Source organism: Dreissena polymorpha, chromosome 6, assembly GCF_020536995.1.
Source record: "Dreissena polymorpha isolate Duluth1 chromosome 6, UMN_Dpol_1.0, whole genome shotgun sequence".
Classification (NCBI taxonomy): domain Eukaryota; kingdom Metazoa; phylum Mollusca; class Bivalvia; order Myida; family Dreissenidae; genus Dreissena; species Dreissena polymorpha.
The window spans coordinates 36162883-36179918 of record NC_068360.1 but is presented as its reverse complement, the minus strand read 5'-3'; the positions used below and the strand labels follow the sequence as shown (position 1 = coordinate 36179918).

General features: G+C 36.2%; 1 protein-coding gene across 3 annotated transcripts in view; it reads right to left on the bottom strand.

Annotated features, from left to right (window-relative positions):
* LOC127833269 (TPR and ankyrin repeat-containing protein 1-like) overlaps nt 1–17036 on the bottom strand; it is a 140263-nt gene that overhangs the window by 40316 nt on the left and 82911 nt on the right. For all 3 annotated transcript variants that reach the window (XR_008027288.1, XM_052358434.1, XM_052358435.1), the window contains 11 exons: nt 11640–11814; nt 10973–11144; nt 10041–10251; nt 8327–8473; nt 7734–7870; nt 6279–6524; nt 4599–4763; nt 4076–4198; nt 1969–2293; nt 765–892; nt 39–285 (listed from right to left, as the gene is read on the bottom strand). Coding sequence is in view for 2 of the 3 variants with exons in the window: in XM_052358434.1 (XP_052214394.1) it covers nt 39–285; nt 765–892; nt 1969–2293; nt 4076–4198; nt 4599–4763; nt 6279–6524; nt 7734–7870; nt 8327–8473; nt 10041–10251; nt 10973–11144; nt 11640–11814 (2076 nt within the window). In the remaining variant the exon portion in view is untranslated. The remainder of the gene's footprint in view (nt 1–38; nt 286–764; nt 893–1968; nt 2294–4075; nt 4199–4598; nt 4764–6278; nt 6525–7733; nt 7871–8326; nt 8474–10040; nt 10252–10972; nt 11145–11639; nt 11815–17036) is intronic.

Here is a 17036-nt window from a genome sequence, read left to right as displayed (position 1 = left end):
TTTATATTGTAGAAGTTTAAAGAATTAAGAAAGTGTACCTAGAATAGCTTGGTGTGCACCAAATTCGATGTGAGATGTTTTTCGTCTGTTTCCCCTCAACAGAACAGCAAGATCCCCAAAACTACAAGACTCCAGCAGAATCGGTCTTGGTCCATTGAAAAGACCCTGATCCGGTCGCAGCCGGTCAAAGGAATCCGGAAAGAATTCAACCATGAGTTCAAGTATACTGGTTGCGAGGGAAAGAATGCCCGCGTGAGACCGGTAGTTGTGCGTTAGTTGGTACACCTGTTGAAATAATTTAAAACAGCATTAACACATGTCATATAAATCATGTGAATTAGGGATTTTATAGACACAGACCATACAACTTGCACCACGTTTTAAGGCAATATTGATAAGAATTTCGGACTATACGATTAATATGTTATTTAATTATCTAAACTTAATATTGATATGACAAGACTAATGCCAAGCAATATATGTTCCCTACCGGCTCCACCATTGTCTGATTATATATATATATTTGTTGTCATTGCAACCAGCATTTTTGACGTAGGAACAAAATGAAATAACGTGCATAATGTCCTTAATGCAATCTATCCATATTTCAAGTTTCATGAACACATACGAAGAACTTTTAAAGTTATCGCTGGATCCAGAAAAGTGTGACAGACAGACAGACTCACAAACAGACAGACGCACAGAGCGCAAACCATAAGTCCCCTCCGGTGAAACCGGTAGGGGACGAAAATCATGTGTCATACCTGTTTCGGAACCTCAACGGCTGAAGTTTTTCCCATAGCCTGCATAGATTGTTTGGCATGGTAAAACAGCGAACGAAGATCACTGAACCGGAATGAAATACCTCGCATGATGCTTTGTGCTGTGTCGCCTTAAACACAATATTGAGAATACGTTTTTTATTATTCACAATTCAATGCATTTTTTCTCTTTGCAAATTCCAGAAAGAAGATCTAATGGCATATCGGATTTGATCATCAACATGTAATGAGCGCACAGGTCACGGATTTCGCCACATTCAACATTTCCTCAAAACACTTTTAATGTAATAAAACAGAACTTTAATACCTAATTGCAGAAAATCAAATGCCACCTAGTATGTTTTCAAACTTTCATACACCTAGTATGTTTTTAAAGTTTCATAACTGCAGCAGCAATACTGTTTTAAATACCCAAAACATACAAACCTGACAGTAAGGATGGACAGAATGACAGTGGCAAATCCATATGCCACGAACCGTATGCATGTGGAAGCATAAAAGAGGACAGAAGATCCAAAGTCGCTCACCTGACACACCGAGGAACTAAACTGTTCTGAGCAGGTAATGTTCACAATGTTTTACAATATACATTAAAGGCCTATTGCACAAACACTTGGCAGTAATTATGTTGAAAACCCACACCCATTTTCGAACTCATGCAAGACTTCTAGATTTTTTTTCAAACAGTCAAACATAGCGAAAACTGTCCTGCCTCGTGGCGGTCATGTGTTTCAATGAACAAGAACATAATCTAACACGTCCAAGAAATTATTAGAACAATAAGAATTCACATGCTTTTTCTTTTATACAACATAAATAAGACTTGTTTTTGACTCCACGTAACTCAGTTTCGAACTATCTTAGATATTATTGAAACAAATGTTCTGACCAATATGCACATATTTTCCACAATAAATGTGGACTTTATTTTGCTTTCAAGGATTTGCTTTCATTTGACAAATGTTTTACCTCACATGACCATGCTTTGTGACGTTATATCAGGGGGGCTAACGTTCTGAGAAAATGATATGAAGATTCTGAATTTTTGCCGCATCTGGAGTTTTTAAAAGCACGTGTTGCCTACGCCCGAATGATCATGGACGGACGAAATGCGATCACAAATGCTTACCATGAGCATGTTGTTCTTAGTAGAACCAAAAAGGTATAAAGCTATTGCAGGAGGTACCTGTGAGAAACATGTCATTTGGATTTTGGCATAATCGTATCAACAGACAAAGTTCTGCCTGTGTGAAATCCTGAGTCTCATCGACGAAAATCTGGTGAATCACCCAGGGACGAGACTCTAGTTGTCGAAGACGTTGAAACACATCATGAACAAGATCAGTCTCGTCAAACAATGCGTGCTGTTTCCTGAAGTGTTCGTACTTGAGAAAGAATGAGTAGATCACATCCCTTTCCCCGGAGAAGTTTGGTGCTCGCTTTCTTCCCAGCTCAAAATACTCTTCCTTGTCCAAGTAGCCCTTCAGTTTTGACAACGCTTCATACGAACCCTTAAAAAAATATGTGTGTACTGAAATGTAACAATCCGTACCTTAAATGGATAGCTTGGGCCTTCAACTCGAGCGTTCATGCGGAGCGTTGGAGTTGAACACTTGCTTCCATGTAAATTAATTCTACTACATGTACTAGCATAGCATATTAACCAGCTTAAAAGGAATCACTAAATAATGCATTCGGAAACTTAGAACACACATTACAAGTGCCAACCTTAAGTCCGCATAAAAATTTTATCTCCAAAATTGTGTTTTGATAGTTCATACTTTTCATGGAGCTAGTGACTTAATTGTAGGCTGAAAAATGATAACGCGAATACCACGTTACAGTGCAAAACAATGCTTTACGTTTTAGAATTGTTATTTGTTATTATGAAATTCATGATTTTGTAATTGCGTTAAATGTTTCTCAATACAAAATTATGCAAATGAAACAAGCCCGGTTGGAAAAATCACCCCTTCGACTTCCTTCTATACACATTCCTGGACTTTATTTAAATTATTAAGTCTATGAAGAAGAATCAATGTCTGAAATAAATCACGAAATGGTAGGAAGATTGACTTAAGGCCTTCACAAATTCATATGTTTCCTTCAGACCCTCATATTTAAAACCTCCCTCCACTCCAAATGTTCTCCGGATTAAAAAATACCTCTGTTATTAAACAACGATAGTAAGTTGTGTACGTTAATGTAAAAAACATTTTTGTCATAAATTGTTATAAATTATTGTATTTCCTTATGATGCGGTTATATTCATATTTGCCATATTTTTAGGTCTAATGCGGGATATTTCACTCCTTTTGCTATTCCATTTGATCTACCGATAATTTATTACAATCCGCCATAATGCACAAAACACAAAATAATTACAAGAAAAAGCAATTCTGTCAAAAACTAGCGCTAACTGTGTTTTGGAAGTTAATGTACACAATCTTTTGTAAGTGTTGTTGTAATAATATTTACCGCCCGGCAAGCCCCGGCAGAAGTCTTCGAGACCCTTCATTACCCATTGAACAGTTAATTAATGTAAGTTCTATGAACACTTTCCCCACAAACATAATGTTTTTTAACACCGTTTCTTTAAGACTGTTTCTTTTAAAGCGAGTGACCAAGCAGGAAGGCTCTTTTCTGCATGCATTGAGTCTCATTTCATATCGCCCTCTTGGTGCAAAAAGGTACCATTTGACATTGAAATAAGAAGGCAAATGGCACATTTTTGCATCAATGGGGCGATATAGTGCCTTCTTGCTTAAAATTTCGATATTAAGCACATATTGAATTTATAAAATGAATAGTGGGATATTTTTCGATTTGACGTCCAACTTTCGAAAGAGTATAACATATGCAAACTACTTTGTGAAAATCTGGGTAAAAGAAAAGTAAATATGTTACACTGGATAGTAGTACCATTGGTACAGATTTGGCATAAAAAGAAACGCAGTTGGCTTTTTTGCCTATTTTCTAATTTTGATCCTACTTGTGGAGAGATCGTAAATAATTTTGTTAATTTAAAGTAATTTGTGGACCCTACTTATGAGAAGATAGAGTAATGAGTATTAATGGTAGAACCAATGTTTTGTATCTTGTTACAGGAAGAGATAATCTTTAATATAAAGGTCTATTAAGACCTATTGAAGCAAACTTATTTTATATGAACGTGTTCTTACAAGGATAAAATGTCATGTACATAATGGACATATGACAAAAGATTATTTATTCTATGATGTCACAAATGCCATTTTTCTTAAATACCCACAACCCTATTCATTTAATCTTACTTTTATAAATGACATAATCTCTGTCCAAATTAAGGACGGGTGATATGACGACGTGTTCTTCTTTGTGTGCCTCCAGATCTCCTCAACAAACACTGTGTAGGTAATTTCCCTTCTAGGGTCAACCTTGAAAAGTTCATTATAAAACATTTGTAATCAAAATTAATAATCGGAGGCTTTGAAAGCAAATATTAAGCAGGTGGCAATCAAAACAACGAAACATATAATTATTTAACGTTGAATGTCGCTTAAAGAAAATACATGTATATTTAAGATACAGTTAATCATATGATGAAAATGCCTTAAAGCTTGAATTGTGTTTATTCTTAATAAATAGGAATGTTTAAATAATTTTCAAACGTATAATTATTGAACTTTCGAAAAGAATTTTGATTATTGAAAATAAATTGCGTCTAAAGACTTATTCATAAATAGTAAGTGAACAGCTGAAAAGTCAATTGGTAGTTATATTTCATTAATTGGACCTTACATTTCTTTATCAACATAAAGCCGGTAATTTGCATACCTTTGTTGCTTTGCCAGAGCTCTCAGTATTCCAGTTATCTCCCATCTCCATTTCATGGTCTGAATCTTCAAACTCGTCCATGTCTTCTTCAGCATCAGAGTCATCATCCAGGAGTGAAAGAATACTGAGTGGTCCTCCGGCATCTGTCCAACCACTGATGTCAACCTATCGAAAACCATTAACAACAGGGTTTTCCAAAGAAAGATGTGATTTGGACCCATTGTGGTGGCTTTGGATCGGAGTACCCTCTTAAGGTATCAGAATATTTTACATTTTACAATGTCCATATGATTCACATTAAATGGTTTCGAAATTTATTTTTCAAAACGTCCCATAACACTTGCAACGCACTTGATCTTCAAACACATAAAATGTATCTGGTGTTTGTGCCAAAGTCTTAAATTGCTCAATATTGCTAAATTTTGTGCACTTTTAAAATTGTAAAAGCAAATGTTACCCTAAGGTAATTTATAAGACACACATAAGTATAACAAGAGCTCCGCAGTCGGCGACAGATGTCCTCCTCCTACCAAAACTGGGCCGTGTTGATGGAGTTTTTGCAATAAAACTTAACATAGTTAATCGTATCATATGAGTGTTACAGTGACTTTGACCTTTGAACTAGATATCCCTATTTCAAAAGGGGTTATCTACTGTCCAAGGCAAATGCACACGTGAAGTATCTAGCAAATCAGTCAATGTGTTGACAAGTTATTGATCGGAAACGATTTTTACACTTATAGGACAATGGTCTTGACCTTTGACCTAGTGGCCACAATTGTAAAAGCGGCCATAAGCTGTCCAAGGCCTATGCCCATGGGAAGTATTAAGCCAATCGGTGTATAAATTGACGACTTATTGATCGGAACCCATTTCTCACTTAGTGAGGCAGTGACCTTGACCTTTGACCTAGTGACACCAATGTTACTAGGGGCAATAGACTGTCCAACACCAATACCATGGGTGTATCTAGCCGATCGGTCCCTCCGTTCACAAGTTATTGATACGAAACAATTTTCTCTTTTAGTATGACAGTGATTATAACCTATAACAATCGGCCGACATCCAGCAAAACAATATACCCCCTCTTCTTCAAAAGGGGGGCATAAAAATGCGAATGAAACCCTTAATTATAAATGACATGTTTAATAAACTTCATGCGTTCTGATTTCTCAGTTTGAAATAAAAAATATTGATACATCATGTAACTGCAGCTTATAGCTTATGCGAATGCACTCAAAAATATTTTTTGAGGAAAATCTCTATATGCTTGAATGTCATCAGATGCAATCCGGTCATTGAATACATAAGTAACATTTGAGACTCATTAAATATTGTGAATTTAAATAAGTGCTTTCATTGCGGTAACGGTCTTCTCTAATAATTGATCAGTTTATTGCTTTATGATACATCAGTTGGCTAATTAAGTAATGTCGCGGTAATTAAGCGATGTTGCAATACCACCCCCGCAAGGTTCAGGAGGGATGTTAAAAGCGACATAAAGTATGGCCCATGGAAAGATGGAAAAAGAACACATCAGACAGAAATTTGGCACAAATCTTAACCTTTTCCAATGACATATTTTAAACTTAATCTAAAAACTTGAGACATGTGGAAGTAGTAGGCTCCACAAGTTGACATTCTATACGGACACCACAATCGACCCACTGACAAACAAACCTTGAGACTGCCGTCGTCCTTCCGTTCAAAGAAGAACGGAGGACCAACGGACGCATCCAGCATAAGCAACAACTGCCTGGAAGTGACAAACATTGGAAATGCGTAATCTTCAACGTCCTGAAGGCGAGGCGGTAAATTTTCATCCTCGTGTTGCATGTAATCTGCCATCAACTCGTTTGCGTGACTTAACTCACGGAAATTCTTCTGCACCTCACTGCAGAGAACTGCATTTTTCGTTATAAACAACTGAAACAAAAACCATCCATCTATATAATGTCGGAAACAAATACACACTGAACTCAACCATCAGATATTAGAAACAATTTTTGCTACTAATGTTGTCTGTTTCTGTATCATTCTAATAGCCGGACTTCTATTAAAAAAAGTTAAGTTGGCTTTAGAAATAATTGTTCTTGCGCTTAAAGAATTGTTTATTTCACACAGAATAGTACATGATACGTGTATGAGTTAGAATAAGCATTTATATATAGAACAACAGATGTGTTCGTCAGAAACACAATGCCCCCTATTGCGCCGCTTTAAAATTTGTTTTTTTTTGACCTTTGACCTTGAAGGATGACCTTGACCTTGAACTTCCAACACTCAAAATGTGCAGCTCATGAGAACGCCGCTTTGATTTTTTTTGACATTTGACCTTGAAGGATGACCTTGATCTTGAAGGATGACCTTGACCTTGAACTTCCACCACTCAAAATGTGTAGCCTCATGCTAACGCTGCTTTTTTTTTTACCTTTGACCTTGAAGGATGACCTTGACCTTGAAAGATGACCTTGACCTTGAACTTCCACCACTCAAAATGTGCAGCTTCATGAGAATGCCGCTTTGAATTTTTTATAAAAAAAATTACCTTTGACCTTGAAGGATGACCTTGACCTTGAACTTCCACCACTCAAACTGTGCAGCTTCATGAGATACACCTGCATGCCAAATATCAAGTTGCTATTTTCAATATTGAAAAAGTAATGGCAAATGTTAAAGTTTTCGGACGAACAGACGCCATATATTTGACATTTGACCTTGAAGGATGACCTTGACCTTCACCTTTCACCATTCAAAATGTTCAGCTCCATGAGATACACATGCATGCCAAATATCAAGTTGCTATCTTCAATAGTGAAAAAGAAATGGCCAATGTTAAAGTTTTTTTCGGACGGACGGACAGACTGACATACACACATACTGGCTGATAGACAGTTCAACTGCTATATGCCACCCTACCGGGGGCATAAAAAGACAAATATTTTTTTTAATGAAATAACAAAATAGTATGGTGTTATGATGTTATGAGACCATGAATGAGTATTGTTGCATGCTATATTGCATCAGAAAGCATCGGTGTCATGCAAAACAGCTTCATACAACTATCTCAACAGATACAAGCGCCAGCATACTATATATGTTGGAAGTATACAAACAATTTGGAAGCCACCACACCTGATGGAGATGATCGTACATAGTTTCCACCTCTTCGTGTGGCTCTTCTGGTGTGGTACACACAACGGCCTCTGGCAGTGGTCCCCCAGTGGCTCCAGTATCCTCCGTCCCATCATCAGAGTTGTCTGAACTCTCTCCTTCAAAACATACGTGCCAAAACTGTTAACATTTGTTTTTTTTTAAGTCTATTAAATCAGTATTTTAATGTTGCAATAATCTGCCCGTTACAAATGTTGTTAATACAATCTTGTTGAGAAATTGGTGACATGTCATACAAGACATAACTTTCATAATCACCTGCACACAACTTTTTGAAACTTAAGATGTATATTATATTTTATCTCATGGCTATTGCACATCAAATTGAACTAACCACACAATGTGTATAGAAACGTATATAAACACTGAGATTAATATGTTTTTAAAGTAAAAGTTAAAAAGTTTATAAGGCTCCGTCTATTTTCAATTCATTGTATTTTGCGGAAGTGAAACACATTTGTTTACAGAAAAGCGATTGTGTTCAGCTCCCATCAAATTCGTTAGTTTTCGTTAATTATAATACACAGTGAATTAATGTTATAAAGTTATGCTACCTTCCTCATTCGAATTATCTTCCTCAATGGGTTCATCATGCACAAACTCAACACATCGAGGCAGGATGGGGGCTCCCGCATCTTTAGCCTTCGACCAGTAGGTTTGGAACTGACTCCACAGTCGGTACATGCAGCAGGTTGTCTTGCCTAAAAAAAACATTCACATAAATTGAACATTTTCAATTATAACAAAAATTCCACCAAGTTACCTCAAATATATAGTTTAATAAGATCTTTGTCAGCGCCAGCAGTGTTAATGTCAGAGTAAGAACAGGATCTCCATACGTTTCAATAATCAAGCTGATCTATAATAACCAAAGCAACCACACTAATTTCTGACGAAAAAACATAAACAACATGCACATTCATCATGTACCTCTTAATCAACAAACTTTGCTTCATCAACCTAACTTTAATTTGTTTAGTTATCCCTGGATCCACATTTTAGTTGTAACATATTTCCTTAACCATAGCAATAATAAATGTGTTACTGACTAAAATATCAAACGTGCATACTTCTCCAATGCCATTTATCAACATACCAAATTATCACAGAATCCAGATTTTAGTTGTCAAACATTTCTGTAACCATAGAAACCACGTTTTTGTCAGATGAAAAAACATTCATTAAACCCATAGAGGCAAATATCTACATATGAAGTTGTATCAGCATATCGTATGTACTTAAGTAGCTTGTTGCAGGATCTAGATCTAAACGGCTACATGAACACAACGCACGGACTCTTGGATAAACCAGTTTCAACGGTATAAACAAAAAAAACATTAAATTAGTTGTATTGCCTGAATTATAGGAAAACTGATATCCCAGAGATATTCTCATGAAAAATATTCATGGTACCATCTGCTGGTTTTATTTCAGATTTACATGTTTCATTTATTTTTTAAGTTAATTTTTAAGCTATTCTTTTTTTTACAAAAACAAACGCGAAACCTCCACGATACTGTCAATAATTTTGCTTATTGTAAACAACAATAACAAGTTTGTACTAAGACATTGCAAAGTTTATTAAATAATACAATTTTGAAAGTTATTTGCCACGAAATGTGTTTAACAAAATGTAAGCATTCACAGTTTTCAAACACAATGCAAATATCAGTATCATATGGGAATAAAATGCATCTCGATGCTTAACAAACATATTATTTTATGACATAATTCTTACAGCTATCACTAAAGGTGATTGAAACTTCCACATATGCAGATGCATACCTTTATTTCAATGTCCTGCATTAAGACCCTTCATCTAATGGCATGAACCTAACCTAAACACTGTGTTGTGAATTTGTGCAAAACACACCATCTCTAGATAGAGAGCAGGCGTTTTTGAGACGGACAGATGAAATACTGCCCAAAACTCAAATTACAGCGACAAACTATAATCCTATATAGTTCCCTTTTAGCTTTCTGGTAGTAATGTATCACAAAATGTTATAATGACACAATAACAGGTACAAGTTTGATTGATGTTGACGAAACCAGTGGAGGTTTCTTAGGTAATCGGTTTTCACCAAACAGCACAAGGCCACGCATAAAATGGGATCTTTCAGTAAAACAAATTACCTGCAAATGAAAGCTATAGTTCCAAACTTGCCCCAACTTTCTCGAATTACAAATGGGTGCTTGGACAATGCCAAAGGCATACAGATCGAATTAGTTTTGAAATACACACAGACTCACTAAAACAGTACCCACCAGTTCCGCTCCTTCCGAGGAGCAAAATGGGAGCTTTGGACTTGAGGTTGATAAAGGCATGCTCAAGGTCTGTCACTCTGAACGGGAAGTCAACCTTGGTCTCAATGTTCTGTAGAACGTGACTAACGAGGGCCGAGGAAAACGAGTAGAACTTGAGAATATGGTACTCCGTATCGTTAGAGCTGGCTGGCGGAAAGTACTTCTGAATCTCCTAAATTCATAGATGATATAGTGCAAATTAAGATGGCGCAGTACGTATATACTCTGGATTTGTTCGTAGACACTTTTGAAAAAGAAGTGAGAAAAGCATATCAGTAATTTCCCGCCCTGTCGTGATTTAAAAGGCGGAAACTATTAAATAATGCTTTCTCTCTCGTTTGGTACTGAGTTACTTTGGGGATAATTTGTATTTTATTTTTTTGTAAATAAATGAAAACATTCATGACCAGTTTAAAATTGGACATCTTAAGAAAACACAAATGATCAAATTCTATTATAAGTTCATGTTTAATAGGAAAGGTGAATACACCAAAGTACTTTCTTCACAAAACATTGACATGTGCGTACGTTCAATCGAGAAAAATCTGTTAAATATCACACTCGTTAGTTTTACTACTAAAAGCAACCATACCGCCATTTAATAAAATTATCTTAATTCACCAAAATATATATTTATTAATTCAATCGTGATCGTTATAAACTGCACAAACTTACGGGTTGCCATCAAAGAATGATCGTAAAGGTTGAAAGTAACAGTAGTATAAAATCAAAAAGGGTAATATATACAATAATTTTTTTAAAGGCATATGCTTAAAAGTCTCACCTGCTGTCGTAAAAACGTTCCGCGGGCATATAGCATTTGATAGCACTTGCTTACTTTATCACTTTGTCTACAAGGGTATAGTTTTAAATACTTTTAAATAAATAGTCACCTTATTTTGTTCAAATAATTCTTCTTTGGTAACGTCATCTTCTGCGTAAAGCATTGGATAGCGCTTGCCGACCCCAGTTTGTGTGGTCTGATCAACACGCATCCCTCGCAGGTTCTTTTGAATAATGCACTGCTCCCCCCGCAAATGGGACTTATTTATCCTCTGAACCGATCTGGAAACGGCATGATTAAGGTCAAATTTGAACAAGGCATTACACATTTTTCCAAAACAGTCATTTAAAATAAAAATTGATTCATGAAATTGAAGAGCACAAGTAAAATTACATTAAAGCTTAACAACACAGCATTAATTAGAATCAATTCAGGTACATTAAGTTAAACACTACTTCAGAGAATAAACGTCATGTGTATGATTCCAGATCAACAAACCAGTGAATTAAATCCAACAATCAATATTTTGTTTCATCTTTTGGAGAAGGCCAATCATAAAACATTTGTATCATTGTCTCTTCATTGGTATTAAAAATCAGTTGTATATGTTCCAAAATTGTTATCCCACATTTTATCAAATTATATTTTCAAATCATCTCAGGCACACACTTAGGCATATGCATGCCAATACAGTTATAAAGAAATCGATTTGACTGAATTTAGTTGTTACTTTACGAATATTCTCAATGCTTAAAACACGAAAAAAGAGTCCTGACCTGTATATCTTCTTATGGTCCATGACGATATCCCAGACTCGTATAATCTCGGAATAAATATTCCCTCCACGAACAGGCTGAATTATGCCCCCTTCCTCCGAATGCAGACGGCGTTCGGCCGTCTCACTAAGACGTGGAGAGAAAGCCACTGCGAGCTCCCAGATGATACGCTGGCCTGGATTTGGAATAAAATTTGCTTTGAAAAAGTGTTACCAGAATTTACGATACATTGTAAAATGAGCTGTGCGAAGACAGTGTTCTCGCCTTTTCTTCTAGTTACATAGTATTATAAACCTTAAAAGTGAATGTAAATGACCAGACATCATTTTTTTATGTTTTGTAAAAGTGACTCATAGGTTACACATTCAATTACAAACTACAACAGTAATAAGCTCCGTGAGCACTGGTGGATTTGAGCAGAACAAATAACTGTTGAGCGTTGTTTCAATTCCTCAAATAGCATTTGTTATTTTGATAAATTTATCTGCTAAGTATCGCAAGAAGTCGTTTGCCAAAGCTAATGCACTTGCATGTAATGGGAGTGGGTTTCCTTCGATCTACCCAATAAATCTGATGTTTAAGCGTATAACGTCTTTGTATTCATTCCTGCGTAGCTATTTTTGTCTTTGTAGTTTTATCATTGACTCAGGAAAGTTACGCAGTATACAAGTTTGCCACAAATTTGTTAACTTTTCTGGACAGGTCAGATTCTTATGTCATGCATACAGATCGTGTACATTTCTCTTTTCTACTGTGTTAGCTGTTTCGTTGTGCAAGTGAACCTTAACGTTACTTGTATAAAACAAGAGCACCGCATAACGGTTGCTAACGCTCGGCTGTGGGTGCAGTTTTTAATAAATAAAAGCTTGTCAGAAATTATTGTTTATAGGTCACAGTGACCTTGACCTTTGACCTAGTGACCCAAAAATGGGTGTGGCGTGTAGAACTCATCAAGGTGCATCTATATATGAAGTTTTAAAGTTGTAGGTGGAAGCACTTTGATTTTAGAGCCAATGTAAAGGTTTTAGCACGACGTGGACGGCGGACAGAAGACGACAAGACGAGCTCGCTATAACACTACCTCAGGTTTCCCTGAAAACAGCCGAGCTAACAATTGGCATACTAATGCAACAAAGCGGGTCACAATAATAAATCTAGGTAAGTGAAAGTTCGTAAAGATCCTGAAACATATGAAGAGTTTTATGCCAATACATGTAGTATGTATGGGGATTAGAAATAGTTGCACCCAAAAGTTAAACAGAATTGTCCAAGTATAGAAAGGGGCATAATACTGTTAAATTCCAGATCTGTGAAACTTGGTCACTTACCGTGCACAATCAACATACACACGAGTGACATTTCAATTGAACACCTGAGTTAGTGACAGTGATATTGACATGTTTGCACATTTACATTCACTGGAAACAGCAATATGAAGATGTTGCACGTTTGCCATATTTAAGTTCCTTCTTTCAGAAAAGGGGAAATACTTCTTCTAAATTGCAGGTCAGAGTAATGAACTTGGTCAGATACATTAAACATTGACCTTGAGAAATGTTTTTAGATTCTATTGAATTCCTGTAGATAAAACAATCATACAAAGTTAAACGTTTAACTTAACCATGTGCGTAAAGTGTCGTCCCAGATTAGCCTGTGCAGTCCGCACAGGCTATTCAGGGACGACACTTTCTGCTTTTATGGTATTTTTAGTTTCAAGGAAGTCCCTCCTTACCGAAAATCAAGTTTAGGCGGAAAGTGTCGTCCCTGATTAGCCTGTGCGGACTGCACAGGCTAATCTGGGACGACACTTAACGCACATGCATTATGCCCAGTTTTCTCAGAACATGACTCATTTATAAAGCGCAAACTTATTAACATAGCATTTTCGCATCACAATTATACAATAGGCATTAAGGTGAAAACTGTAAGCAATATACATTTCTGTTCAAGAGCTTGAAAGCAATCATAATATAATATTTAAGTAAATAAAATGCAGACTTTATAATAATCCATCTAGTATATTAATTTCTTTTGACATTTCCCATACAGATGTGTTTTCAGCCTTGATCTAAAACTGCCGTCAGATTTAAAAATCCTGAAGAATATCAGCTAGATTGTTCCATCAGTTCGGACCGAAGACGGCAAGATATTTCTCGGCCAATTCTGTTTGTCCTCTATGGATGTAGAAAGTTGGATAATTTGTTACCTTAATATGCAAAGTCCTCGAGCAGGTACGAACAGTTTCCTTATTTATACTGCAGCTATATCATTAAATACACGAAAGACAACAGCCAAAATTTTAAAGATCACTCTGGCTTCTACTGTAGCCCAGTGTAACTGTTTAGAACGAAAAATTGTGATTTTGGCCGTGCCATAATTTCTTGATTTATTAAACAGGAATTACCATTACAAAATCAATATGCGACAGAACTTATTCATGTACTAATGATGCTAAGACTCTCTTGTAACATGTTAAGGTAAAGCTTTGATAATTCGTAGCTGTGCGTTAACACTTTTCTGAAAGTGTTAGTCAAGGTGAGTGTGTTTGTCATGATTACACCAAGGTATCTTTTATAATTGATTAATATTACTTCACAAACACCGACAGCGACGCTTGACATTCTCAGTTTCGCCAACTGCTGGCTGGTTCCATATACAATATTTTCAGTTTTTTAATTGGTTCTTTTTTACTTTGAAGGTTTAAATCCACATTTTCGTTATATCCTGTTTGAATATTTAATGCTATATAAGGGTCAAACTCATTGAAATACCTAACGGCGAGTATTTCAGAACCACGCTGTTGAGAGCTGATATATACACGGTAAATATAACTGGTCCGGCACAATAACCCTGAGGGACACCGAAAAGCAATGGTTCAGTTTCATTTGTTGAATGTAAGACTTACACTTCCATTGTTCTGCTGATGAAAGAGGAGTTGTTCCATTTTAAAGCGGGTATATACGATTTTGTCAAATATTTATGAATTTATATAAACTGTGTAAAAAACTTATAATATATATATATATTTCAATATAAATTAAAATAAAAGTTAAGAAGAACATGTGTCGAAAAATGCGAAATAAGTCAGATATTTAATTCTGAAATTGAAAACGGCTGTACAGCCGAATTCGCCAGCATGTATACCATAAATGTACGATGTGCATCTAAACTTACGAGGGGTGTTCCAGAAGTTCGTGGATTTTCGCTATAACTTTCATTTGGTAACATAATGGACAAACAAATAGCATGTTAAGAATATTTCGTCCTTTCCAAATCTACTATTCAAATATCATGGAAATACATAAAACAATAAATATATATCAGAGATATTCACATGTGCACAATGCGCACACCGACGCACGTGTAACGTTTCTGTTCAACGTCAATGACGTTATGAAGTTAACAACTGTCAAATCTTTTCCACATAATCACCTCCAACGCGAATGCACTTTATGTGTCGGGAAATCCACTTGTCAAGTGTCTCTATACCAGTCAGCGTCAAAAGACGACACGATTCGCTTTGCTGCAACTGTAAGTTCCTGTTTACTTGCAAACCGCGCAACTGTGATTTAACTTCCGGGAAGACGCGGAAGTCCATAGGGGCCAAATTCGGGCTGTAAGGAGGACTTAGGCGCTGTAACGTGAAATTTGCCGTAAATTCTGTTTATCAACGACATTTAAACCAAATTTAAATTCGCGTAACACTCATACTTATAATAAAATACACGCGTGCGCCGCATGTCGTTACTGAGGTCTCTATGGCAACGCGTTTCAAACGCGCTTAATGGAATTAATGCATTTTTAGATTATATATAAAGTCCGTGATAATTGGTTTGTATAATATGTAAATTTCATTGACTTTTACCAGCAAACTAATAAGTTATAGCGAAAATCCACGAACTTCTGGAACACCCCTCGTAGTTTAACGGTTTATAATACAAAGACGAATGCTTCGGTTATTGTAGGAAAATATGTACGTCACTATCGGCTCGGGGCGCTAATTTGTCTTTGCTGCATTTTATGAAACTCGGCTTTAATGTTTAATTTTTCTTGCCTATTTTGTGTTATTGTAACATATTTTATCAATATATTACAATTAAACACATAAAAAATCGTATATACCCGCTTTAAGGGAATGCAATGAATAAAAAATTCGTCTTGAAGAATGCGAATACGTATTGATGGCGTCGAACGCTGCACTCATGTCAACCATTGCCACGATAGCAACTTTACGTTTATCAATTGTTTCTAGACAGTATTCACTTAGAATTGCCGTTTCAACTCTATGATATATTCTCTAGGCACTTTGGTAAAGTGGTAGGAAATACTTAGCTTCAATATTATCATGAATTTGGTTTAATGCAGCTGTTTCAAGAATTTGCTAAATAGATGTCAAATTTGACACCCGACGATAGTTTGATAGTTCCAAAAAGAGACCCTTTGTCTGCAACAAGGCTTCCATCACAGCACTTTTCAAAGAGGCAGGAAAAAAAGGTCAGCAACGATCTACTTACAATTTCTGTCAATATAGGTGTACATTCATTCATATGTTCTTTCAGTCGGGATCGCATCAATTTAGCATGTTGTAGCTTTGGATGCATTAACAATTAAAACAAAATCACAGTGGACATTGGTTTGAAAACAGTTATTGGCTCCTTGAGCACAGGTGGATTTTAGCAGAACAAATAACTGTTGAGCGTCGTTTCAATTATTCAAATAGCATTTGTTAATTTGATAAATTTATCTGCTAAGTATCGCAAGAAGTCGTTTGCCAAAGCCAATGCACTTGCATGTAATGGGAGTGGGTTTCCTTTGATCTACCCAATAAATCTGATGTTTAAGCGTATAACGTCTTTGTATTCATTTCTGCGTAGCTATTTTTGTCTTTGTAGTTTTATCATTGACTCAGGAAAGTTACGCAGTATATAAGTTTGCCACAAATTTGTTAACTTTTCTTGACAGGTCAGATTCTTATGTCATGCATACAGATTGTGTACATTGCTCTTTTCTACTGTGTTAGCTGTTTCGTTATGCAAGTGAACCTTAACCTTACTTGTATAAAACATGAGCACCGCATAACGGGTGCTAACGCCCGGCTTTGGGTGCAGTTTTTAATAAATAAAAGCTTGTCAGAATTTATTTTTTATAGGTCACAGTGACCTTGACCTTTGACCTAGTGACCCAAAAATGGGTGTTGCGTGTAGAACTCATCAAGGTGCATCTACATATCACGTTTCAAAGTTGTAGGTGGAAGCACTTTGATTTTAGAGCCAATGTAAAGGTTTTTGCACGACGTGGACGGCGGACGGAAGACGACAAGACGAGCTCGCTATAACACTACCTCAGGTTTTCCCCGAAAACAGCCGAGCTAACAATTGGCATACTATTGCAACAAAG